This window comes from Sinohyriopsis cumingii, unplaced genomic scaffold, assembly GCF_028554795.1.
Source record: "Sinohyriopsis cumingii isolate HCF-2022 unplaced genomic scaffold, ASM2855479v2 utg001790l, whole genome shotgun sequence".
Taxonomy (NCBI): Eukaryota; Metazoa; Mollusca; class Bivalvia; order Unionida; family Unionidae; genus Sinohyriopsis; species Sinohyriopsis cumingii.
In genome coordinates, this window is record NW_028316054.1 from 80,426 (window position 1) to 107,622 (window position 27,197).

Sequence of the window (27,197 nt, forward strand, 5' to 3'; positions counted from 1 at the left end):
GGCAAAACACAATAGTTAAACAGATAATATATCTTCTAGTACCTACGTATCCATTTCTCGATGTTAGATGATTTATACCTCAACAACTTGGCCATCTTATGCATAGTTAGTTACACAGAGTCGTGTTACTTGGCATGTGGATACATTTTGACGTGTACTACACCATTTACCAAAAGACTAAAGGTGAGCTTAATATGTGTGTTATATGCAGCTTCTGTGTGATTCAAATGTTAACATGACAACGTTTTGATGTTTGATTTCTGTTGTTTGAGAAGGACATACATGCATCACATGAAAGGTTTAACCCAATAGAAATACGTTCCATTAATCATTATGTTTATGAACGAGTCACATAAGAAACCAACGCTCTTTTACAGGTTCTGAACACTTTCATGAAAAACTGCCTTAGTGAAGCAAACAGAATGAAGATGACTTCCATTAGTTTCCCAGCTCTAGGAACAGGATCTCTCAAATATCCAAAGGATGTGGTTGCAAGGGAAATGTTTAATTCAGCATCAGACTTCCTTAAAGAAAATCCTGGAACATCCCTGGTTACTGTCGATTTTGTGATATATGAAAAGGATTCACAAACATTGAAGGTAGATTTTCTTTGATATTTCCTTAAATGTTTCTCTTATTCTTATTGTATGTAAGTTCATCCGTCTTTCCCCTGGTTCATTTCCGCAGAATAGAACGAGTTATCGAATGTCTACCATATCAAACATTTAAATAGCTGTCAGATCCAATAAGTAACAATTTTATTAGTATCGGGGTCAAAAGTTGGGTTGTTTGAGTTTGGGTGTGTTTGTGAACTACTTTCCTGAAATTGCATTATCAGGATCCCCTATTCCATTATGTTCATGTGTAAAATATAATTTCATAATAATATTATTATATACTTATCTTCTCTCAGAACGAACGATGCCCCTGGATTCTGAGTTTGGATTGGACCACAAGGACAAGAATAACATAGACAGCATTAAAAATCCGGATCATGACTCGACGTTTTGCGTCTCGTATAGAACCGGATTTTCTTATGCTCATCATTTATACAAGCTATATTCAGCAATATCTGGACTATTGTAAAGTAATTTGGGATAATACCTCTAATTCAAACATAACAACACTGTTAAGACTCCAAGAGAGGGCTTGTCATTTAATTATAGATCTATGTATAAACAATTTCCAGGATGCAATGAATAAGATAAATGTTTTAACAACACGTGAAAGAATATTTCTTAGAAAGGCCAAACAGATGTGCAAAGTATCCATAAACGAAAATCCTGTCTCTCTAAGCAACATCTTTCACCAAAAAGATGCTGATTTGTACTCAGAAACGTTAAGGTCCATACAAATTTAAAATTACATCATAGCAAGGTCAAAGAAGAAACTAATTTAAAAATGTTTTCAATGTACTGGTCTACAGGTATGGAACAACATTCCCAGTGACATAAGGCGGACTCCTAGCATTTCTTCTATTCATAATCAATGTCTCAAATGGAGAAAATCTTTAGACAATTGATTATTTCTAGTATAATTGATACTGCCTACTTTTCTGTAATTTTGTATCATTTTAACAGTTAAATGTTTCAATGCATGTTGATATTTTATATTTTATATATGTGTATGTGTTCACAGATGTCATGTGTTACAGCCTCATACTTTGACTTTTAAAGTCACTTAAATTTGTGTGTGTGTGTGTGTGTGTGTGTGTGATTTTGATTTTTTCCATAGCTTTAACAATTTTTCAGTCATATCGCTACGATGTCTGCAGTGTGACAGTTCATAGTGATATCTAGCATTGGGACATCATGCCGCAGACATGTAGTATGATGTCCCACCCAGTCACATTATCCTGACACCAGGCCGACCAGTCCTAACACTAACCTCTTAATGCGGAGCGCCAAGCGAGGCAGCTGTTAGTACCATTTTTGTTAGTCTTTGGTATGACTCGGCCGAGGATCGAACCCACGACCTCCCTCATCCGAGGCGGACGCTCTAACCACTAGGCCACCAGAGCGATCACTTAATTATTTAGTGTCAAGCCAGATCATTCACATCATTTTGCATATACTGTACATATTATACATAACAGATAGAAGACCTTAAGGTAGATTAGTTCTGTAACTAATTGAGTTACCTCTCTAAATAAAGTGTTTATTAGTATCATTATTATTATTATTATTATTATTATTATTATTATTATTATTATTATTATTATCTGTTGTGGGGTTTAACGCCATTTTTCAGCACATGATAGACTATGCATGGCGGTCAGTATTAATGGTGGAGGAAGAACCCGGGAAAACCCCGGGAAGAACCACTGACCCACGAGATGATGATTAGAAATTATTAAGCCATCTTCCAAAAATAGGAAACTTAAATATAATAAAGTACATAAGATCGCTGATCATTTTATGCACATGTATTATTAAAAATGTTCTTCCAGGAATTTGAAAAGGAACAAAAGAAAGTTTTGAAATTAACCTCTTCTCACCGAGAACCGGATGGAACAGCTAAATCACAGGAGAAACGAGAACCTGGTAAGACATCTTGACACTAGCTGGATATAATGCATTAAACATTCCACACCACTTAGCAGCTTTTGACCAAATTGCGTAGGCATCATCTAGATGTGCCTGCCTCTAGAAGGTGTAAACCTTATGCTAATCAACAATCAAGTACAGTACTCTTCTTCATAAGGACCTTTAAGTTTGTTTATCTGCAGGGTCATGGATGTTGTTTAATTTTTCTGATTTATATTTAGTTTATTATATAAGGCGGTATACGATACGGCTCCCATATATTATACTGAGGCAGTACTGGATATACACTACTACTATTAATACCACTATTACTGTTACTACTACTACTTATAACAGTAATAATAACAACTACCGTTTTTTAAGGGTGACGCAAATAACTTCAGGTAATAACTAATCTATAGCGATGAACCTATTATGTACATATGTACAGATTTAACATACAAATATGTTCAAAACACAAACATTCAATAGTCCATGTGCACCATACACGCAAGCAATTTTAAAAAATACTATATTGTTTCATACATTAAAACCATGAGGTGTGTCTTAATAATAAATACCCCATATTGTATAATATTTCATGCTTCCGCACACCTACAGTGGAAGGAATTTATACATTACAATGATTTTTTACCATAAAGAATATTGTTCCAAATAAGTACACCAAAATATTGAAAACTATTTGTTTGCCTAGGGTACATTAAATATATCTGGTAATATGTATTTTCTGTGTTGAGCACTTTCAAAGTTTTAGTAAGTGTTAAAGCACGCCAATTCACACATTGAGATCTATGAGTGATATGAAAAATATATCACATCAATTCTACCCACTATTTTACAATTAATTGGAAAACATGTGCACAACTGTATAAAGGATATCTTCTTGGTCTTGTGTCCCAAAAATCAATTAGGATTCAAGACTAATCACTCGAATGAATTGCTTAAGAGATGTGGCTCAAGCCCTAGATGTACGTAAGCTTGTATTTGCTGTTGTGTACATTTTAGAAAACTATTTGACTTTATTGATCACAAAATGACAATATATAAACTCAAAATATGTAGGTGTGAATAGATAAATATGAGGTGGTTTCCATCCTTTTTCACTCAGCGATATCATATGGGCAAACGTAAGTGAAGTGTTTTCAAATGACCAGCGTGTATAATTCTATATCCTCTTCTAATTATTACTTGAATAAATTATCTACCTTTTTTATTCCAAATATGTTTACGTGACAGATCTTTATTGTGATGAAATCACCTCCTCAAATTCACAATTTCACCTAGCTCTAATGCTGTGCGGCATGTCCTTAATCATGGGAGAATTTCGAGCAAAAATACTGGAATGAATCTAAACATATGAAAAATACAACTATTCTAACTGTAATGTCCGTAAAAGGATAAACATTACTCCAAGCAGCACTGGAATGCATCTCTGCGAGTTTTTATACAGGACAAGATCCCATATGTCTATGCTGATAACAGTATCACGTTTACAAACATGTTAGGCACCTTATAGAAGTGGTTGCCATCCAGAATGAAATACTTTATTTCAATTTTCAATTTAGTTAGTTTTACATATGCTGCGTTCAACACTATATTTATTACTGTAACATTGTACAGGAAAACTTTGGTACCAGTCCTGCTAACCAAACTATTCAGACTCTGGAAACCAACATTTAGAATCATACTTCATGAAATTATTCAGATGCTAGTAAAGCGATGAAACACAACTAAGAAGGATCTCATTTATCAAACAATATTTATGGAACATTCAAACTTATGTTCAAGATTTCGAATTTTAAAAAAATCTCAAGTTCTTATCAATTTACAGCAAGCAAACTCAAATTGACCTTACTGTGGTCTGTTGAAACTTAGAATGATAGACATTCAAATTCCGAAAAGAATTATCACACGTTTGTTTGAATATGGTCTCTTGATATTGAATAGCTTACTAAAATCACTACATATAGCAACACCCTTGAACACCTTTAATTAAATGGAACAAAATTGCTTAAAATGATTCTATATTATATCTTCTTATTGGTCAATGGATTCATTTCATTTGGTCAAAATTGTATGTGTAAAATAAAACTTTATTTTAGATGCATACAGGTATTGAGCATCTCTGAACAACTACATACACATACTTGTATATAATAGAAGGTTTCAAAGGAGGTCATTTTTAAAACTAATGGATTCACCCTATGTAAACAAAAACTTTAAGGTACAGTTATAGCATTAACGGTTGTCGTGTTGATGGTAGTAGTAATGGTTGTTGTAGTAGTAGTTTGTTTTGTATTACTCTGATTGTCAAATCGGGAAATGTGACCAGGATACATATGCTACAAAGATTATCATTTTACAGGTATAGGTCATTCTTGTAACATACTAAATAACAAGGGGCCACATGAAGGAACCGAATGTACTTAACATCTTAAGAATTCTGTAGTATTTTACGATAGGTGTGCTGTTGATTAAGTTGGTTGTAAACTATTTAGCTGTATTTTCTAAGCACTAATAGATTTGTTCATCTTGTCATGAATATTTATATGATATGCTAGGTCCAAGCCTTGTCGTAATGGGTGATTATAATATCTACTGTCTTTCATCTAAGGCTTTCTATGATTTTTCTACTGTAGATGTGGGTGCGTTTTTGCATATGTGACCTTTTCATATAAACAGAGGGATTGATGCTAGTATGAAGTTGTTTTTATCATCTTTTGATACACCCTTGTGTTACAGTTTTAATATGACAGTTTCCGCAAAAAGGGATATTGATATGTATTCAAACAGAAGACGTTTAGTTAAAAATAGTTATTCATTCATGATATCTCCGTTTGAAGTTTGAATTTCATTGCTTCATGCATGTTAAACATCTCCAAATTAAATCTGTGATTACTTTTTATTATTATTATGAATACGAAATTATTTTACCTATCTTGTTTTAAGACGGATGTCACACTACCACATGAATGGTGTTTACCCTTTCCTTGAGTCTCAGTTTGGTCATCTGCGAGAAGACATCTCCTTGTCGTAATCAGATTAGCAGTATAAAAACTTAAAACTTACTGCCATATTAATTGACATGAATCTTGATACCGAACTGACTATCGACGCTTATTGTCTATGGAGGGAGGTTATTTAGCATGATGGCAGTAATCATGAAACTGACTAATGTATTATCATAGCACCTTATTTTCATACGTAACCAGCTTCGGCATATTGTACCAGTCATAGCTCATAGGTAGCATATGCTAAGTACCAACTACAACCGATCGACACGTTTTGAATTTTGAACTTTATTCAAATTTTGTATTGATCTCCATTTCCTGCATATTCCACGTGGTGTCATCTTTTTAAAGCATCTAAAATGTATGTTTGGGTAGAGCCAGGTTGATGATCATACTTCACAATGTATGTCTTCAAAGTTGAAAGTTTTTGACAACGTTCATATATATCAAATGCTTGAAACATGACAGCATCATAACAAATTAGGTACTATCCTAAGTGATGCGCTCTAAATCCTGTAAGAAATTAAAATTATTTCAATTTTTCGAAGACATATTCTCTTCTCTAATATATTTATTGAGTATTCATGTGAGAAAAATGCCTAATGATAACTCAAATTTCTTGGGCCGCCATTGCAGCTAAATACAGAAAACACTTGTAACAGAAACTTGCCCGAACTCAGACTACTATATTCAACTAAATTTTGCAGATACTAAAGTTTTTTAAGAGTCGGAAGTTTATGTAATTTTTTTCATCACCTATGGCTGTCATTACTAAACAAAGAAAAATCTTTAAACAGCTCTATAAAAACCTGCTCACCATCGTTTTATCAAATCTATTTAGTAATGATAGATATATCAAATCTGATATAAAGAATCTTGTGCTATAGGCATTTCAAAACTATAAAAGAACTTTACATTTTTTTTATCTACTACTGCTCAGCAGACTTTGGTCCAGTTTGATAGAAATCATCCTGGCATTAGTCCATTTCAATGTTATAGTAATAATGCCTATACTCATTCAAATCTGACTACTGTTGCTTTTAAACTGGAGCAACCGTTAACGACTTTTTCACAACCATGTCCTGAAAAATTTAGCTTAATGCATCGTGGCATAAAGGGTCTGACAGATATATACAAATAAAGTACAACTACTGTCAAATTTGGCGGGAAATGCAAAATAAAAATAAACTCCCAGATAGCTTTTTCCATATTCAAGCGACAAATTTTAGGCAATTACTATAGTAGGCATCATACTAACTCGGATATCTTTCCCAACTGCTCTTGCTTTGATTCTTATGTCGATGTCTTTTGGAGAGCAATCCCAGTCCCTATTGGGTATCTTTTTTGTGTACGTATTGTCAGTGAGATGTGCCATGATGCAACTATAGTTTCAATATTTACGTTCATCGAACAGATGGCTAATTCAGAAACGGAAATAAAGCAAATGGGATAAGGCATAAACGTAACAAGGCAAGTAGACTTCATGACGGTTACTTAATTAGTAGCAGAACACTACCCTGTAGGAAATGTTCAAACCTTAGAATTTGTTTTTCCTTAAAATATATACTATGTGCACTTATGCTTACCTCAGAAAATATCATACTGCAAGTTAATATTTAGTATTCACAAAGAATTAGCAATCGCAGTAACAGCCAAGTTATTCCCACAAATTCTTGCGTAGTGACGTTCCATTGCACAACTTCGCCTGCACTTGAAATCCCTTGATATCTCAACTGTCAGAATATAACCACCATAAACATTTATGCAAAAGAAAGTCAGTCTGACTCAGAGAAAGGTGACGAATTAGTATGCCATAAAAAATCCCGTGCAAATTGATACTGATTCCACAGATCTTGCTCTTGGAGGGTACATTAAAATGAACTAGGGACGAACATCCAACGTGTGAAACAAGATAAAGGACTGACCTTACCCAAGAGTAGAAAATTGGCGGAAACTATAATGCTTCTAAACATAGCCTGAAATATATACGCCAGCGCAGCTATGGTGAAGAAAGCTTTCACAAATTGAGATTTAACCCACCAGAAAAAAGACCCACCAGAAACATATTCATTAAAATGTTCTCAAAAACGAATACAGAGCGGCTAAATATTCTATAACATTCCAAATGATCAGATTATTTTACTATGCAACAAGTTTCACGGTCTAGAAAGTATGAACGCTGTAGAGTCACTAATACTGCTCCTGGGAAATTCTCTTACATCCAGTACGTCCAACACTTTCTAAGTAATATCCGACACAATGATATAATAACATTGCCAAAGTTTAAAGGCAAATATTGATGAAACGAGTATTTTTAAGAATATATCTGCTTTCGACTGACCATTTAAAAGGAACCTATTCGAGATACCTAACTAATTTCGTAACTATCAACACCATCAAAACCAAAACTCCTCTCAAGCACATCAATATCAATGTTTAAAATTATAGTATATAGACTTTCATTTCTCCGTGCCTAGAACTCTTACAGTTTTTGCTGTATATCTTATTTTAAGTACACCAGTCAACTAATCTCATTGTGACCATATAATCGAACATCTACCTTCATCTTTTGTTTGTACTTGGCGACACTAACAGCCACCATACACGTTTGGACTGAAAAAATATCAACGAGAAGACAGAAAATAGAAAACTTTTTTCCGAAAGACAATCATTCAAACTTTAACCATTACTATCCAGTTTATCACACGCACAAGCACCACAGATTGCCCCAAGATCAAGTTCACGGCAAGGGAAAATATAAATCAGTAGACCTCTATCTTTGTCGAGGCGTACATAGTGAACTAATGAAAATATTTTAAGGAAATTTTAGTCACTTAATAATTTTGATGTAACATTTCCCACCGCATTCGCCTCAAACATTCCTCTTCAAGATCAAAGTCATAACAATGGATAATGCGAGCCAGTAATACATGTCCTAGTCTAGGCTGTCACATATTAATCATATTAATTATATACTTTCATGAAACTTTATCCAGGTCCAACCTTTGTTATACAATACTCAGCTCAAGGGTCATTGCCAATAGTAAGGAAAACTTCGCAAGAGTGGTATATCCTAAGGTGTTTTATGTACTGTATTCAGTTTTAACATGGATAGTGTTATTCAAGATCACAGCAAGGACCTTGAAGTCTTCTAAGTGGAACCATACATCATCTGGTCACTTAAGAGAGGGTAGTGTGGTTTTACTCAGGTTATCTTAATAAACCTCTTGTTAATATTCTTCCTCTGCATTGAGTCTGAATATTAAGATATACGGTACAGGTAACGGTTAATAATAGAAAGCACAATTTCTGCTAATCCATTTAGGAAATCTAGGCCTCGGAAAAGATGTGTCTTCAACTCGAACTCACGTTCTTCATGATGACAGAATGAAAGTCATTATCGACATCTGTGCTGAGTCAGAGAGTGCCATACAAAATGCACTGGATTATGTAGAGGAAAAGTGCATTAAAGAATTGGACCTTGATTTTATCACAGATGAAGTCATAAAACGATTGTCAGACGACCAGGTATATATATATATATATATATATATATATATATATATATATATATATATATATATATATATATATATATATATATATATATATATATATATATATATATATATATATATATATATATATATATATATATATATATAAGGGGGGTGCGTGTGGGGGTGGGGGGTGGGGGTGTTTATACAGTGTTTGTGTGTGGATGGGTGCTGCAAATTCACTATTTTTATATGATCCCATTTTTAGGGAAGTATTCGCTTGCTACAAGCCATGATTTTACAAATCAAACGAACAAAGGTTATTCTGTTTAAAATGTAACTAAATCACTAATCAATCCAAAACGTAAGCACCAATGAATATATAATATTTGGCAAAACTACGAAACTTGATACAAAGAAAATTTACGAATCCAAAGTGTTTGTTTTGGACACACGTTTAACAAGGTGTTTAGAGTAAATCAGATTCGGGATAATATACCATAGATTAATCAGCAAGACAAGGAATCAATCCAGGATGTTTCGTTGCAGAGAATGTTCATACAGTTTTTAAAATAGTCATAATCTGCTCTGACATCCGAACGACAGAGCTAAAGAAAGTACACATTATGAAAAATTAGTCCCAAGTTAGACACAGCTGTCACGTATCATAAATAAGAGAAATTTGGTCGTTAGCCCCACCTTTTTATTCATTTTTTTCTGGGTCAAATAGCCCTGCTACCTATATTTAAAATAATCTTTGAAGCTAGCTATTTTAGGTTAAATTAAAATAGAATTATGATAACGTTCCTTTTCGAACTATATTCTCGTATGCTATATATTATAATATTATATTGCTGTATTCTTAGATCTTGTATAAATTCATGAATTTTCTTGGTTCCATATTCTACACATGAATATATATTACTAAATTTTCTTTGAGCTTGCTGTATTGCACAGAGTGTGGCTTTGAAATAAATGAAAACACTTTTTCCAAATCTATGACTGTTGTAACTTTATATGCAGTACAGTTACATCTAGTGAGATCCAAATATGTATTTCACTGTGTGTGTGTATATATATATATATATATATATATATATATATATATATATATATATATATATATATATATATATATATATATATATATATATATATATATATATATATATATACATATTATTACTGTGCAAATCGGGTATGAGGTTAAATACGAGACAGACAAAAGATAAATGTTCGGATGTTCGGCATGACTCTAGAAGAATGGTATGATCTGGACAACGGATGACAATGAAGAAATGTTGGTTGAGTTTATCAATGTGGCTGGTACTATTCATATTTTAAAAGCTTCCTTTAAATACGTCTAATTGTTGTTGAAAATATGCCAGCAATTATTGCACATTATTAACGAGGTGGTGAATGCAAGAAAGTTGCCAAAATCATTTTGCTATGTATATTTTTTGGTGGAGGGTGGATAATAATAATAATAATAATAATAATAATAATAATAACAATAATAATACTTTTTGGGAGTGATTTTAAAGCTTAATTCATTCCTATGTGTTTAAAATGGTGCCTACTATTTCAGCACATTTTCATAACGGTTCATTTACTTTGTAAACACTCTTCATTTTGAAGAGCAATGCTACGCCTACTTGAACTTAAGCAAATTTTGAGAAAAGGTATGGAAGAAATGTATACACATACTTTCAGCAAGTAAATTTGGTTTAATTAAAATTTGAACCATATTCAGCAAGTATTCAGCAAAGTTTAGAAAAGAGAGCAAGTAAATTTTTTTAGGTTAATATATCTACTAAAAGGCATTAGAGTTTACTTTTGGTGCAGGTAAGACATTACATTTGTATATCATTACGGTAGTCAATAAAATTATCATTGAAGTAGTTAAATTAGTGTAATTTAATCAACCATAATCATGATTGATGACTTGAAGATTTCAGAAATAGAGAAGATTGGACAAAAGCACAATGTGAAGGTAACACTACAAAAACGCCTTGGTCGCATGAGAATAGAAGGTATTGCCACTGATGTTGCAAGGGGAAAAACTGAAGTACTCAGTCTGATGAGGGAAATTGAAAGGACCATTTACAAAGAAAAACAAGCTGCAATGCTTTTCCAGTTGGTCCAGTGGCGTTATCTTAAAGGCACCGATGAAAGTCAGGAATGGTTAGACTTTGATAAGAACAGCAATGTCAAAATAGAAGAAGCCTATCAACGCAAAGATAATGTATTGAAATTACCTGGTGGAATCATTATTGACTTCGAAGCTCTTGAACAATACTCAGAAATAGACCCATATGTCAAAGTAAAAGTGCTGAGAAAGGACAAAATTAAAGGTTTGGTGACATTTATTCAGAGTTATATATGATTGACGCAACAGTGTTGTAATTAGTGTTGATAAATTTAAATTGTATAGATATTATATGTGCTCGAAGCCACAAATTTAAAGACGTAACGAACAATTATCCATTTGTTATAATAATATAACACCCCAGCGCCGGCTACTACTGTTATAATAATATAACACCCCAAATCCGGCTACTACTGTTATAATATTATAACACCCCAGCCCCGGCTACTACTGTTATAATAATATAACACCCCAAATCCGGCTACTACTGTTATAATATTATAACACCCCAGCCCCGGCTACTACTGCAAATCAAGTTCTTGCGAAAATATACCGTGTTATTTCTCCGCTATATGCAATGGAAAGTGTCACCCATATTGTATAGTAGATCATCCCCATCTATTACAAATTTTCGCTCGGTAACTTGTGGAGGACTTCATGCGAAAAATGGGTTTCGAGCTTACTCTTATGTAAATATCGCTGAAAGTTGGTTTTTACCCATTTCGACTTGGAATTATACTCATGTATTATGAGTTTTATTGACACTAAATAGCTATTCACGGACCTAATCAATTTTCCTACGTTACATTTTCTTTTTGAAATACTGTTCTTATTGGCAATATTGAATTAATGTTCGTATTAACATGCACTATGTCACAAATATCTAGCAGATTTCGACTAAAAATTGTATATTTAAGACAATTAACTTGATGTTGGGGCAAGGAAAACGTCAATTCTTGCATTCATGTTATTCATTGTGTTTAGAAACACAGTCCTATGCCAAAAAAATTACCAGAAAAAGTACTTATTTGCATTTCGATAAACAAGTTGATATTCAGCTATCGGAAATTGATTTCAAGGTCAAAGGCCTTTAATAGTGTTGATTTTTTAAATCAAAAACCATGTATGAAATTACCCTGTAATTCCATGTATGCTTTATTTTGTGGACGTGCTGTTTTAAAACTTATGCCATTATTTCTACCAAGTTAACTACACTGGCGTTTCTAAAAACATTGGTGATCATTCCAAAACCCAATATTTAAAACCATCCAGAAATAAAATTCATTTTTCACGGAATCTAACAAATTTCTTTTCCGCCAGTTTATTGGTATTTCCTTCGAAACGTCGATTTTATACTGCAATTATTTGATAACCTATCGCTGTAACAAAACTAATCGGCCTTTCTCTAACCCAGCCACCTTCTGCAGAGCGGCCCTGTATTTTGGCAGATACTGACCGTACATTCTGCTCAAAATAAATGCATATCAATACTAATCTATTCCTTCTATACTTGCCATAATCATAAATCGATCAAACGTTTAATCCAACAATGTCGCATATATCGATGTTTTCTTTTATATTGCCCATATTTGTACAGTAATCATTTTAACCAGAAACACAGACTAGTAAATATAATATATTCTCCTTTGTCCAGCAGATCCATTTTGACATTGAACATGTCAGATAAAAATAGTTGTAAAACAGATTTACTTTTAATAACTTTCAACACATGTTTACCCTTTTATTGTGTATTAATAATAATAAAGAATGAAAGTTGATTAATGAAAAGTAGAATCTAAATCGAGTTATTCATGACATGAAATATCGTTATATCATTTATACATTATTTTACCGCAGATTTTGTCTCTGAAATACCCTCACTGTGGGTTCCTATGGACAAGGATAATTTAAGGCTCATACAGCTGCAACCAACATTAAGGGAGTATTCAGGCGTTGCGCAACGTTTCATGACAAGTGTTCAGATGGGAAATGAGCATACAAATGTTCAAGTACTGAAGGTATGATTAACTGGCTTTAATTACCATATCGCCCATACACACACACATACGCACACAGATATATATATATATATATATATATATATATATATATATATATATATATATATATAGATAGATAGATAGATAGATAGATAGATAGATAGATAGATAGATAGATCTGTGTGTGTGTGTGTGTGTGTGTGTGTGTGCCATTAGACAGGATAACAATTTAAAGATTGAGAGTATATTATATCTATCCAGACATGGAGGCAAAAACAAAAGATTCAGTCGTCAGTAAAATTACCGTTAAACCACCATTATCACGGGTATGGCTATCATTAAATGTAAGGCCAGATTCCCTACTCCATGTATTTCTAATCTGAGTGTTTAAGGTAAGTAACTATTGGCTCCTGACAACTTAAACTGTCCAATGGCTAATAAAATAGTCAAGTAGATAGCCACATGTCTAATAATGTTTGGGAGGTTCTAGGAATACTGTAAAAATTATAATGTTTATAATTTTTAAGTTTCTATAATTCAGAAGTTCATTGAGTATTGTCCGATTCAGAGATCAACAAAAGTGTTAATATAATCCTTCTTTCTTGGTGTTAAGAATGTTTGATGTACAGCTTTCTGTCATTTAAGGCCACAAACTAGGTATCAATGACCAGTTGTTTTCAACTTTTCATCTAAAACACATTGCATATAAATATTGTATTTTAGATTGAACGAATTCAGAACAAGACTTTGTATGCGCAGTACCAGAGCAAGAAAAAACTTATAGTTGAGATGAACCCTGGACAGATAAATGAAATGGACCTTTGGCATGGAACTGCAGGACAGGCTGTTAATAGTATCAATGTGCATGGATTTAATCGAAGCTTCTGTGGCAAAAATGGTAATGCTGCAAATTATGATTGTGAAAATTACCCTGTGTTAAAAGTCTAAACTCGAAAAAAAGAAAATGAAAATAGTGAAAAACAACAAGATTTATGAATTTCAACAAATAATTTATTTCCATAGAAAAAATGTGAAACTGAAAAAGGAAGAACTTACAGTATTCAAATTAAATCCCAAAATCATTATAGAATTACAGACACAAGTCCTAATAAGTCCGAATAAACTTTAATATATCCAGACCAAATAAACATATTTGCTTCAATTAATAATAATATTAATTTAAAACCCATTCTCAAAGAGATTATTTGAGCTATGTAATAGTTGTTTACAAAACAAATCAATTATTTAGGCCAAGTAGAAAATAAACTTAATTTTGTACACAGGCAAGTCCAGCATACAATGTTACATTATCAATATCACATAATGAAACAATAAAAGAAAAAAATAAAAACCTAACGAAGAAACAATGTAAACTAAATATGCATAACACCGACCCTCATAACGAAAACGAATGTTTCAAGCAGTAAACTTTCTTTTATCCAATAGTCGTTTGAACATGTGCCAAACATTTCATAAGATTAAATCTTTTGAATGGCATAAAGTACACAGGAAACAAGATAATATTTCTATACTCTAGTAAGTGCGCCTGCTATTAAATTGTTCTTTATCTTTGATGAGCTTGGGGTAAATATTGTTTTCCATAATCTCTGGCTTTTTTTCTATCTTGACAGTGAAAGTAAGGTGACTCTTATAATGAAACACAATAACGTGAGAAAGAACTAAACTAATATACACTTTAAAATGTTACAATCCCATTATCGAAGCCAAACATTCCTGCTCGATTGTGGAATAATTTCTCTGGTACTTATTTAATTTTAATCTCTTAGAAAAATCGCAACCTGGATGGTCTGCACCATCTTTTTTTTGCTTAATCAATACTGCTCTAACCACAACATCACTTGCATCAACAGATATTTTAAATGAATGACTGAAATTTAGAGCTGAAAATTTGTTGAACAATGATCTTTCACTTATCAAAATCCTCCTGACATTTTTATACCAGTGAAGCTCGGTTTTGCTGTTCAACACATTTGTCATGGATTCAGCAATTATGGAAAAATTGCAAAAGAAAATTCCAATAGTATCCAGCTGTACGCAAAAAATCTCATCACTTGCTTTTTATGGATGGGCACAGGAAATTCAGAGATATAATTGATAATACCATCTATAGATTTAACTTGTCCATGCCCTACGATATGTCCTAGAAATTCTACACAAGCACGGCAAAACGCACGCTTTGATAAATTAATTGTCAAACTTGCGTCTATGAATCTATCAAAAAATTTCCGAATTGTCTCTCAATGATCATTCTTGGCGTCATTATAAATGATGACATCATCGATGTAAGCGTCACCTTTATTTAGACAATATCTAAACATGTTCATTAAACTTTGAAAATTAGAAGGCGAACCTTTCATTCCATTTGACCTCACTTTATATTGATATTGTCTATTTGGATTCATGAATGCTGAAATTAATTTGCCCTTACCGTCAGTGTTATTCGCTAGAATCCTCTCAGAAGGTCAAATCTGGTGACATATGTTTCCAATTTTATCAACGCAATCACGTAGTCTTTGTAATGCAAATGAATATGTTTTACTCACACTTTTCACCTTTTAATAATCAATGCACATGCAGAAAGTATTATCTGGTTTCGGTACAAGTATATATGGTGAACTCCACTTACTTTTATTCGGTTCTATGAAATCATTCCCCAGCATATACGGAATTTCTCTTTTCAAACATTCCACCTTGGAAGGGTTCATCCTTTATGGATGCTGTTTCACATTCGTGGAATCTACAATTTGAACATCATGGTCGATTGTATTTTCTCTTGTAGGAACATCTGGAAACAAGAGCTCATGTTCAACTAACAGCTGTTTTAGTTCATTCTTATCGTGTTGCTGCACATGAGCAAGTTTTTGGTTCAGATTCTTGAAAATTTCTGAATTCCGAAGACTGGTTACTCAGAAGTCACTATAATCCGATTGCATTTCATCGTTTAAATCCTCACTAAATTCAATCTCTATCGACATACTTATTTAACTTATTCATATGATAAAAAAAATTGTTTTGTTTTCGCCTCCCAGTAGTATTGATGATATAACTTAAATCACTTACTTTCTTTTCAACTGCGAAAGGACAATAAAACGTAGCCTGAAGAGGATTTTGTGGTATAGGCAAGAGAGTCAGAACTCTATTACCAATCTCAAAACTCCTTTCCTTTGTATTTTTATCATACCACATTTTCATTCTAAACTGAGTAGAGTGTCGATTAGTTCTTGCGACCTCACAAGCTTTTGACAACTTGTACTTGAAACGAAAAACGTAATCAAGAAGATTGATTTCTGTATCTTGAATCAAAAGAAGTTTCTCTTTTCTTACCAAATTCAACGGTCCATGCGCAGTATATAAAAAACCTGTTCAAATGAACAAAATAAACTAATTCATCCCATTCATTTGCAGTATCACAAACTATAACGGAATCATATTTTTCAAAGTATGATATCTTTCTAAAGCACCTTGGCTTTTGGGATGATAGGCAGAAGACTTGATAAACAACCTTATCAAATAATTTGCTATTGTTTTAGTTTTGTTGGGGGTAGTTTCTCAACCCGAGGAAAACAAGTTGTGCGATCTCATTGACGGTGGACGCGCATGTGGCTCGGGAGTCCAAATTCAGATGCACACAGGCGGTTGCCGGTGGGGCATTGGACACGGGTGGTTGGGGTGGCTTGGATACAGCTCTGTAACGTCTCTCACAAGCTTCAGCAAGATGCTGGCGGCAGTCAACCTCGAAGGTGGGAATGGCTTTTCTGGTCAGGCTAGCCAGTGGCTTCTGTCTGAGACAGAGTGCTCTAGCTGGTAGGGTTGAAGGTCGGTCTATTTGATATTAGTCTTGAGACTGTCTTTGTACCTCTTGCCAGGGCGGCCTTGGTTTGGGTTCCCCTGAGCTAGCTCTCCAAAGAACGCAATGCCGACACTAACAACTCCAAAGAGTTCTACTTACGCCACCAGGTCATTCTTCAGCCCTTCAAAGTCTGGCTCTGCCCCTTTACTTACAGCACATAGCAGTACAATAATAAAGGACAAAACTGGCATTAAGGACATATAGAAAACAACAATTTATTAAGCTCCTAAAACTGCCCTCATCGGTCAGTCAATCTGTTCTTGTCCAAATACTACAGAAGCAGATACACGACCAACTGAATGTACGATAGAGGAGTTGAGGACGGCCATTAAACAAATGAACTGTGGCAGGGCACCTGGAAAGGATGGTACCCCAGCGGAGGTGTACAAGGCTATCAGTGCACAGACTCCACGGTGTGCTAATCATCATCTGGAGATGCCAGACGACCTCCATGACGCATCAATTGTGACCATCTATACGAATAAAAGCATGCATGCGCACTGCAGTAACCACAGCCACCTTGCTCTACATATCTGGCAAAATACTTGCTCGCATTATTCTTAACAGGCTTAATGCGGCAGTGTCATATTATAACCTCTCCCTGTCTCGGTGTGGTTTTCGCCCAGACCGTAGCACCTTTGACATGATCTTCGTAGCGAGACAATTTCATGAGAAGTGACTTGAGTAGAACATGAATCTGTATGCCGTTTTCGTGAACCTGACAAGGGCTTCCGGCACAGTCAACAGAGATGCACTATGGGTAGTACAAAGAAGATTGGGTGTCCTCAGTAGTTTACCAACCTTATTTGGCTTTTCCACGATCACATGACTGGAGAGATTATCTCAGACGGTGAACCCTCTGAGAAATTCCCCATATCTAACGGTGTCAACAGGGTTGTTTACTCGCTCCGGTACTCTTCAACCTCTTCTTCACACAGGTACTGCTCCATGCCATTCTTGACCTTGACTTTGGTATCTATATTAAATATCATCTGAATGGATCAGTGTTTGATCTCCGTAGCCTATCTACAAAAACCAAGACGCAATAAAAACCTCATCACTGAAGCACTCCTTGCAGATGGCTGTGCCCTCATGGCCCATGAAGAGACTCTCCAACAGGTAACCCTTGACATGTTCTATGAAGCCTCCAACCTTTTTGGACTCTCACTTAGCCTGCGAAAGGCAGAAGTCCTCTTCCAGCCCTCCCCAGACACTGTCCCTTCACAACCATGCATCACCATTGGCGAAATGCAGCTGAAGAATGTGGACAGTTTTAAATACCTTGGCAGCACAATATCCAGTGATGGCTCCCTGGACAAAGAGATTACTGCGAGAATCCAAACAGCCAGTCAAGCAACCGGACGAACCCGATCCAAGGTCTTGCAGCTCAAAAACATACGCCTGTCAACTAAGATGAAATTATACAATGCAGTTGTCTTCACGCGTCTCTTGTATGGCTGTGAAACGTGGACTGCCTACTCCTTCTTGCTCCTTCGGGAGTAGCTCGTTCACCTTTGGTCTCCACCAGGTGCTCAGCTGTCACCTGTGGCTCCAATCAGCTATAGCATTCTCAGCGGCCACACCACGGGCAACGGTTTCGACTGGCCAGCTAAACCAGGTTGAGGGTAGTCGCCGGACCTCACACCCTCTGTGACTTAGGAGCTTGCCTATCCTTGCATGCAAAGCCGGCTTCGTCAGACTGGGTGGAATAGATCAAATGAGTGATCCAACAGCCCCAAATGCGAATCTGCAAACGCTAAGTGGAAAGCGTAGGGCATAACAGGGCACTGAAATCGTCATGGCCATCCAATGCGGCCAACGTAGTCCCCAGCCGTAATGAATCTATGTACCAATGAGTTCCCACTACCAAGGCCGAGAGAGTGAGGTTGTCTCTGTGCAAAGACTCCTTCACTTTAATCTCCTTCACGCACAAGTTATGTTGTGTACCTATCATTCATTAGCTTTAATATTTTTTCAAAGGAATAGCCTCTGGGAATCTTGTGGGCGCAGATATTATGGTCAGCAAATATGCTTTGCAAGACTTAGATTTAGGTAGGGGACCGACACAATCTACCATTATTCTGCTAATGGTACGTCAAATGCAGGAATAGGTTTTAGATTAGCCTTGGTTATCTTCTTATGGGGTTTTCCTACCATTTGACAAGAGTGACAAGATCTACAGTATTTACAAAAATCACTTTTAATGTTTGGCCAATAAAGGTGTCTTGTGATACTTCTTATGATCTCGAACTGACCAGCCAAAGGAATTTCATGCGCTAGACTAATATATCTTGTATGTACGATGGTGGAACTATTATTTGATAGCCCATTTACCACTCGTCACCTGCAGGTACATTAGGTGGTCTCTATTTTCTGATAAGGACCTTATTTTGTAACAAAATAACAAACATGTACATTTATGCCTTCAGTTCTACTGATAGCCCTCTGAAACAAACAGGAAATTTCGTGATCTTTTTCTGTCTGACGAGAAGTGATTGTCGTTTGTCACTGTGATTAGAATAAAGAGAATGAGTTATTAAAAGATGATCACTGTGACAAATACCTTTTGAGTTATCCAAATGGAGAGCAATAACCTCATTAAATGCCTGGTGAATACATGTCTCAGCTAAAAAAATACTTTCCTGATCAACATCATTATTAAGAGCTTTCTCAGCCATATTTCTAGTAACTGCACAAGCTGGATATAAATCAGGAATTCTTTTTCAATACGATCGACTTTCTGATCAAAACAAGGCTTATGAGTTACAGGTGGATTAATCACAGCATTATCTTCAGCTAATCCATCGCCTAGTAATATATGAATAGCCTCGATGGATAAAGATGGCACTGTCTCGAATGTCACAGGTCCTTAGACTCAGTCTGATGACACATTTATAAAATGAGAGAATAATTAAGAACCCTCACCCTACTCCCTAAATGACAATATTCTCATTATAAGAAAACTACTCAGAAACGGCCAAGTACCGGATATTAAAATCTCTGAGAAGCTCCTGTATCCCTTAAATTGTTAATAGGATAGGATTAGCAGAATCGGGAATGAGTGATATAAACCCTTCGACCTGAATGGTTCATGATTCTCCATAAGAAAACCAGACTTAGATTTGTTTCTCAAAAAAAAATTTATTGCTTTCAATACATGACGTGACCTTGACCTCCTAAAATTAAGAGCATTAGGAATATGTCTGTCTTGATTCCGCTGCTGATTTTTCAGTTTGCAGCATTCAGAAATAAAGACATCTGATGAGTCTGGAAATTTGGAAGGCACGTATTAGGATGAAATATTTTTTACCACAAGACAACTGACTTACGAAAAAATAATCACTATGAGGTAAGGAATACTCGTAGGCTGTACGAGCAGCATTTTCCAAAGTTTTGACCCTATGTTCATCAAGGCAAGTCTCAACGTCACAATGGATGCAATTCTTTAACTCATCAAGTAATATGAGTTCTCCGAGACTTTTGTTATCTTGGCAAGCTGTCTTGGCTATGCACCACCTATCGAATAATTGTTCTTTTTCTCTTGCAAATTCGACATGAATTTGTCCATTTTCTTTTCTATAATTTCTAATTTTTTGTCGATACGTATCAGGTACCAACTCATAACCCTTCAACATGTATTCATACACTATGCTGTACTGACATATAAGTGTAGATGTCACGAGCGCTGCCACGAAGTGCACTTTGTAATAACAGAGTACAATGCTCTTCTGGCCATTTCAAAGTTTCAGCAATCTTTTCAAACTGAGGAAGACATTTATCTACCACTTTTTCTTTAAAAAGGGTTACTAATCTAATATTCTTAGATACATGAAAACCTGATTTTGTGAGTAAAGTTCATATGTGTTTTTCACATTCCAGAACTATTTTTTAAAATCTAAATTGAAATTTCCTTTCTTCCTATTCTCGTTCTCCCTCCTTAATCTTCTCTCTCCTTTTTCATATGTCATTGTTATTTGTATGAACTTTTTATTCTCTTTCTGTCTCTTTTTCCTCCTTCTGTGTCTGTCATTATCTGTTTCTCTCTACCTTTCCTTAAATTGCATTGGTTTTTCTTCTTTCTGTAACTGCGATTATCTTTGTCACCTCTTTCTCCAAATGCATTTGTTTTCTGCTTTTTCTTTCTACATTTCAAGCTTAATTGATTCCATCTTATATTTTTAATTTTGATTCCATACTTTGTATGTTAAAGCCAAATGGGGACCTGCGGATCGAACCCAAAGCACTTTAATCGAAAATTTTTTCCACTAATTATTGCACCAATTTTTGTATTTCTTGCTACGTTAGAGAAGCCTTTGCTCCAGAAAGTTCATATGTTCTGGCAAGCTGAATTAATTCATCCTTTGTCCAGGAGTATAACTGTTCCATGGTAGGAATTGAAATAAAGTTCTCACCTTTAGATTACACTGAAAGATATTGATGGCTTCACTAAAGATTTATAAAAGATGACATTATATCGATTACTTGAACAATTCCAAAATAAGCTGAATTTAAATTTCAAAAACAAAGTTTTCGGAAATATTTTAGATACATTCGTATCCCAGACGAGCCCCTAATTTTATGTTACGATCGTATGCTCTTAAAATAAGTAACAGAAAAGAGTGAAAACTTAGCCAGCTTTATAAAATTCAACAAATAGTTTATTTTCTTAGAATACAAAGTGAAAATGAAAACAATGAACTGACGGTAATGCTAATAAAATCCACATATGATCATATAATTAAATACAAAAGTCATAAACATAAAAATGCCATATAAACTTTAGTAGAAATCCAAATTAAATCCAATGCTGAGAGTACTGATGTGCCTATGGAGACCCACTTCGTGTTAATCTACCAACATTCTTTAGTTGAATTACAATAAGATTACTCCAGGTGTTAAATTCACTATAGTAATATTAATTCCCATTTTACCTAACCCTATATACACCTTGGCACATCGAGCAGATATTTCTGCGCTTCGGTTCTGTTAATTTCATTGGATGCGGCCGCAATTAATCTGTTAAACTTTGAACACTGTTCCTACGTGATCGAGACAATTGGAGCACACAACTTGAATTGACTGATAAACAAGCACTTTTCCGGTGCCTTTCCGTCTTTGCACAAATGCCTTTCATTCAAATAGACATGTAGCCGCTTCCTTCTGGTACATAGTCATAATTTCGATGTTAAACTTCCAAAGTAGCCTTTTTAGGTCGATTGCCACCACCGTATTTGGCAGATGAACAATGCACCACGCTACTGGTTACATGGCATATACTAAGGAAGGCAACACATTAAATCCATACACATAGAGAATATTGTAGCTACGTAATAGTTGTTTACATATTTAAAATATCTTATAATTCAGGTCAAGTAGAAAAAAACTTTTTTGACAATGACCAGTCCATCATATAATGATACATTATCAATAGCAGATAACGAAATAAAATTAAAAAATAAATAATTAAAAATTAACTAACAAAGTAAATTAAACATGCATACCACTTGTAAATACATGTGCACTTGTTTCAATCTGCATTAAATGAAATACAGAATACAGGGTTAATTTAGAACTAAATGCTGGTACATTTACTTAATGTGTCCTTTCAGTATAGTTTTCAGTACCTCATGCATCATTTTCAAATCAGCGTTATGTGAAGACCGTTTACAGATTTTCACTATTTCTTAGCAAAATAAATATTTCACATTGTTAATCACAAATCTAATCTGGTTTATAATTTGTTGTAAATATAAGAAATACTAATGTCTTTTGCAATGTATAGTCTGAAATTCATGGTACATGTGTATATTGTCGTTTCTCCTGTTCAGCCACACTTTATGGAGATGGTGTTTACTTTGCAAAGGAGGCATACTATTCAGCCAGAGAAGTGTATAGTCCACCTGATGCTGCAGGCAACAAAAGGATGTATCTCACCAAAGTCCTCACCGGAAAATATGCCCAAGGAGCCCAAGGAATGCGTGTTCCACCACTCCTTGTCAGCGGTCAGCCAGAGTTGTATGACAGTGTTGCTGATGATGTGAACAAACCTTTCATCTTTGTCATCTTTCATGACACTCAGGTCTATCCAGAATTTTTGATAACATTCAAATGTAACAAAAAACTACGATAGAGTCAGCAAAGACAGAATAATGCCATTCACTGTCACTGTAAGGTTTTATTGTCCTTGCATAAGATACATTTCCCTGTGGGGATTTCCATGGTTTAAATCCTATTGTATGTAGATAACATTGAAACTTAATTGGTAAAGAAATCAATTTGATTATTTCTATCCTTCAATTTTTATGTCAAGCATTAGACATAACTTCAGTTTAAAATCCTAAACACTGAGAGACGAAATGAACTTACTCATAAGCTTAGACATATACAAAAACATCTACTAATAGTGTTTGCATGGATCAATATCTATATTTTGATAAATATGCACTAAAAGCAAGAAAGTAACAGAATATACAATTATATGATTGTCCGAAAATTGTCCAATTATTTATGACCAATTTTGGATTTAAACTACCAGCACAAATCGCTATGCAGCTTCTCATGATCTAGTTACTTATGTCATTTAGAGAATACTCTTTGTAGTAGTACGATGCCTTTGGCTAACAACTTTACATATTGGGTATATAATTTTCACTTCGAAAGATAAACATGTAAATGTATTTACATGTAAGTGCGGTGGAGCGATTTAAGATGCTAATATTGCATCTGATGGATATCAGTTAGACATTTCCATTTATCTTTAATAGTTTATATTGGGAAGAGAAAGGGATGTCAATCAGCTGAATAGAATATAACGATAGATTGTCGATTACTAACTATACTGCATGTACGACTGGAAGTTGTTTACTGGGCATACTTTCAGTGAACAAGAATGCGACAATTATCAGATTAAAAAGATACTTTTAATTTATGGATCATATGAAAGCTAATTAGAGAACTTATTCTGTTGGCATTTGCTATTTTCCAATTGTGATTCGAATTTATAGAAAAACATGTTTTATCATTGACAGTTTAGAGCCATATTCTGCTCTTTTGCAGATTTTTGTATTTATGTATATGACCTCAATAAATTAAGTCCATTTGTGCAGTTGTATAAATAATTTATTAACTGAGATTTATTTTTCAAACAAGATTTAGAGCTACTTAATATAGCAAGAATTAATTTTTTTCCTACTTGGGACATAACAAATTAAATTTGAAAGAATATCATGGAGGAAAATAGTATTTATCAATGGACAATGACTAACGATGACTGAGAGCCGGATCCGTAATGGAAAATTACTTAGTGGAGCCCTTTTCTGGTACACGAAATTATAAATCATCTCAACATAGTTTTAGCAATATCTTCACATCTTGAAAAAGTCTAGCTCCGACCTGTGTGATTATTATTATTATTATTTGCTTTCTTAGTGAGTTTACTTTGTATATATATATATATATATATATATATATATATATATATATATATATATATAGCGACAATATTGTCGTGAACATCACATCATTTTCATGCAATTACATTTGTATAAAGGGAATCAAAGTACATTTTATGATGAAAATAAATGCGTAGAGATCTTTGGTTATAAATATCATTTGGAACTAAATTGAGCTAAAGTAAGAAAACTAATGACCAGCAGGAAGGAATTAATACATGATAATACAATTTGTAGAGTGCAACAAAATTCAAATCAATAAAAACAGTAAATATATATCTGTACTAGGTAATCCGTGTTCCGTACATTTTCATCACTATGGGAGACAAATGGTGGTACTTGTATCCAACAATTATTGATCATAAATAATGCTGACAACAAATAAGTAGTTTACACTTTAAGAATGAAAATTTCAAAATGAACACGCAAAGGTCTTATTTATGATAAAACTCATGCAAGCTTTAAAAGGCTTTAGATTTATTTAGATGTTCTCTAATGACATTTCGTAACTTATCTGGTGATTTTAGTGCAGATGAAGTGTAATGGAAGAGTATTGTGTTGTTTGTTGAAAGCATCATTGGAACATCGTTAGCCTTGATGGTGTTTTGATTATATTATTTATATGAGGAGTATATGATATTGCTTTCTCAAACAATTTGGCTAAGCTCAAAGACGTGATAGTGACTTGGTCAATGTGGTAACCATTCGAATGTGTCTGGCTGGGGAAGATGGAGGTTAAAGTACTATAGGGATATTTTCAAATACTTCATTTTTATTAAGATGTATATAATATAGAAGGACGACACACATAATACCTATTTTGTGACAAATACGTCACCAATGCAAGGTAATGGATGGCTGAAGTCGTATCAGTAAATATGGAGGGTTGCAATACAGATCCCCCCCCCCAAGTTGTTATATCGTTACTGTGTTTGTTTAGGAAGAAACTAGAATGATATATAGTATATATAGAATCGTCATAATATTCAGCTTCTTGGCACTGCTGCACGCATCACTCTTTATTTGTGGATCTAACCTAGGATGAATAATACGTTACTTGTAATTTAAAACGTCACAGTGAATAACCTTTGAAATCGGTTTATTGAGATGCATTATGTGGATAGCATAAAGAACGTTTACCTTTCATATTACTTGCATATATGGAATGAACTTGCTACTCATGCAAATGACAAAGTTAACTAAACGTAGTCAGGTTTTTGGTAAATAACTGCAACATTAACCTTCAAATGGAGGTACAAGAAATCCGGTGCAAAAAAGAACATACTCAAACATGTAAGAAAACATATAGTCATGATTAGGCCAAACACAAATTTATGTTCTTATTGCGTTCGATTGCAATTTTGACAACAGCTTCGTCATTATGAGAAATTACAAACATTACCCATACTCTGTAATGTTTTTCTTTGCTTTTCATTTCTTATAATCTTTAAAATAAAACCTTTATATAGCAATATTTGTGTTTTAATCTGTACTTACCCACTTTTAGGCATAGTGTATAGTTCCATGGTGGATATGAATTTATTTGTTTTGGGGTTTGATGCATTAACATACATTCAGAAAACTCTGTGCATGACTTGTACATGGGATGAGAAATAAACTTTTCTATTTTGAATAAGAATGTCGAAGGTCAAAGGCATGAAGATATAAAATTGTTTCTACAAAATAACTTAATATTTTGACCATCAATTCATATCTTAACCAAAGATTGTAAATGGCATCTAATTGTGGTGAGGGAATAACTTACTATATTCGGGCTCAAAATTGTAGCGGTAACGGTCATTAAAGGTCAAGGTCATTAAAACTGAAAGAACAACAGTTTATTCACAATAACTTAAGTTTTATACAAGATATCTTGAATAATCCGTGTTTATATCATGTATTATTACGTACAGAGAGCACTTTTGATTGGGGTCAGAAGGTGTATTGTCACGATCACAGAAAGCAGTAGAAAACAAAATGCTTTCCTCACGATATCGTAGGTCCTAGACCACAGACTTCCACTTAACTGTTCGGGTTGGCTTGGTAACCTTTTGAATTTCAGAAAATAATTGTAAAAGTTCAAAGCGACTGTGATACAAAGAAGTGATAACATTTCGGCAATTTTTCTTAAACACCACATATTTGCACAAAACATTGACTTACTGATAAAGGAAGAGAATAAGCTGAAGACGATGAAATATAAAGCTTAAAGGTCAGGGTCATATGAATCTAATATATACAAAGGGTTACTTTCTCAAAGTTGTTTTAAATTAGCGCTACTCTTTCAGTGTCTACATACTGAATTACTACGAACAGAGATGAACACGTGCCATTCATGGTATTCATATTTCGCAATAAAATGTTCTTTCCTAGGAAAACGCACAAACACACACATAAAAACACACAAACTTTTGAATGTGCCTAAGTGGTACATAGTATCCGGTGTTTATCGTTTTACTATTCCCTACAATGTCTGGTGGAGATGTAGTTTCCGGATGTGATTAACGCGGAGAATGCTTTTGTTTATATACGCATTCGTTTAGTCAAATATAACCATTTGAGGGCTAGAATGATGTTAAATGCACACTTTCATCATGCCAATTCAACCGCTGAAGCGTGACTTTAAGCAAGACACTTCACTTCGTCTCGACGACATATTATAACATTCCTTT

At 34.3% G+C, this 27,197-nt stretch overlaps 1 protein-coding gene across 1 annotated transcript in view; it reads left to right on the forward strand.

Annotated features, from left to right (window-relative positions):
• Positions 1 to 25,997, forward strand: part of LOC149771511 (protein mono-ADP-ribosyltransferase PARP14-like) — a gene marked incomplete at its 5' end in the record, with an annotated part of 103,582 nt that extends 77,585 nt beyond the window's left edge. Inside the window, 7 exons of the mRNA XM_089948366.1 lie at positions 378 to 599; positions 2,450 to 2,543; positions 8,883 to 9,085; positions 11,006 to 11,408; positions 13,061 to 13,221; positions 13,927 to 14,101; positions 22,903 to 25,997. Of these exons, the coding sequence (XP_089804492.1) occupies positions 378 to 599; positions 2,450 to 2,543; positions 8,883 to 9,085; positions 11,006 to 11,408; positions 13,061 to 13,221; positions 13,927 to 14,101; positions 22,903 to 23,204 (1,560 nt within the window). The remainder of the gene's footprint in view (positions 1 to 377; positions 600 to 2,449; positions 2,544 to 8,882; positions 9,086 to 11,005; positions 11,409 to 13,060; positions 13,222 to 13,926; positions 14,102 to 22,902) is intronic.
• Positions 25,998 to 27,197: the final 1,200 nt, after the last annotated feature.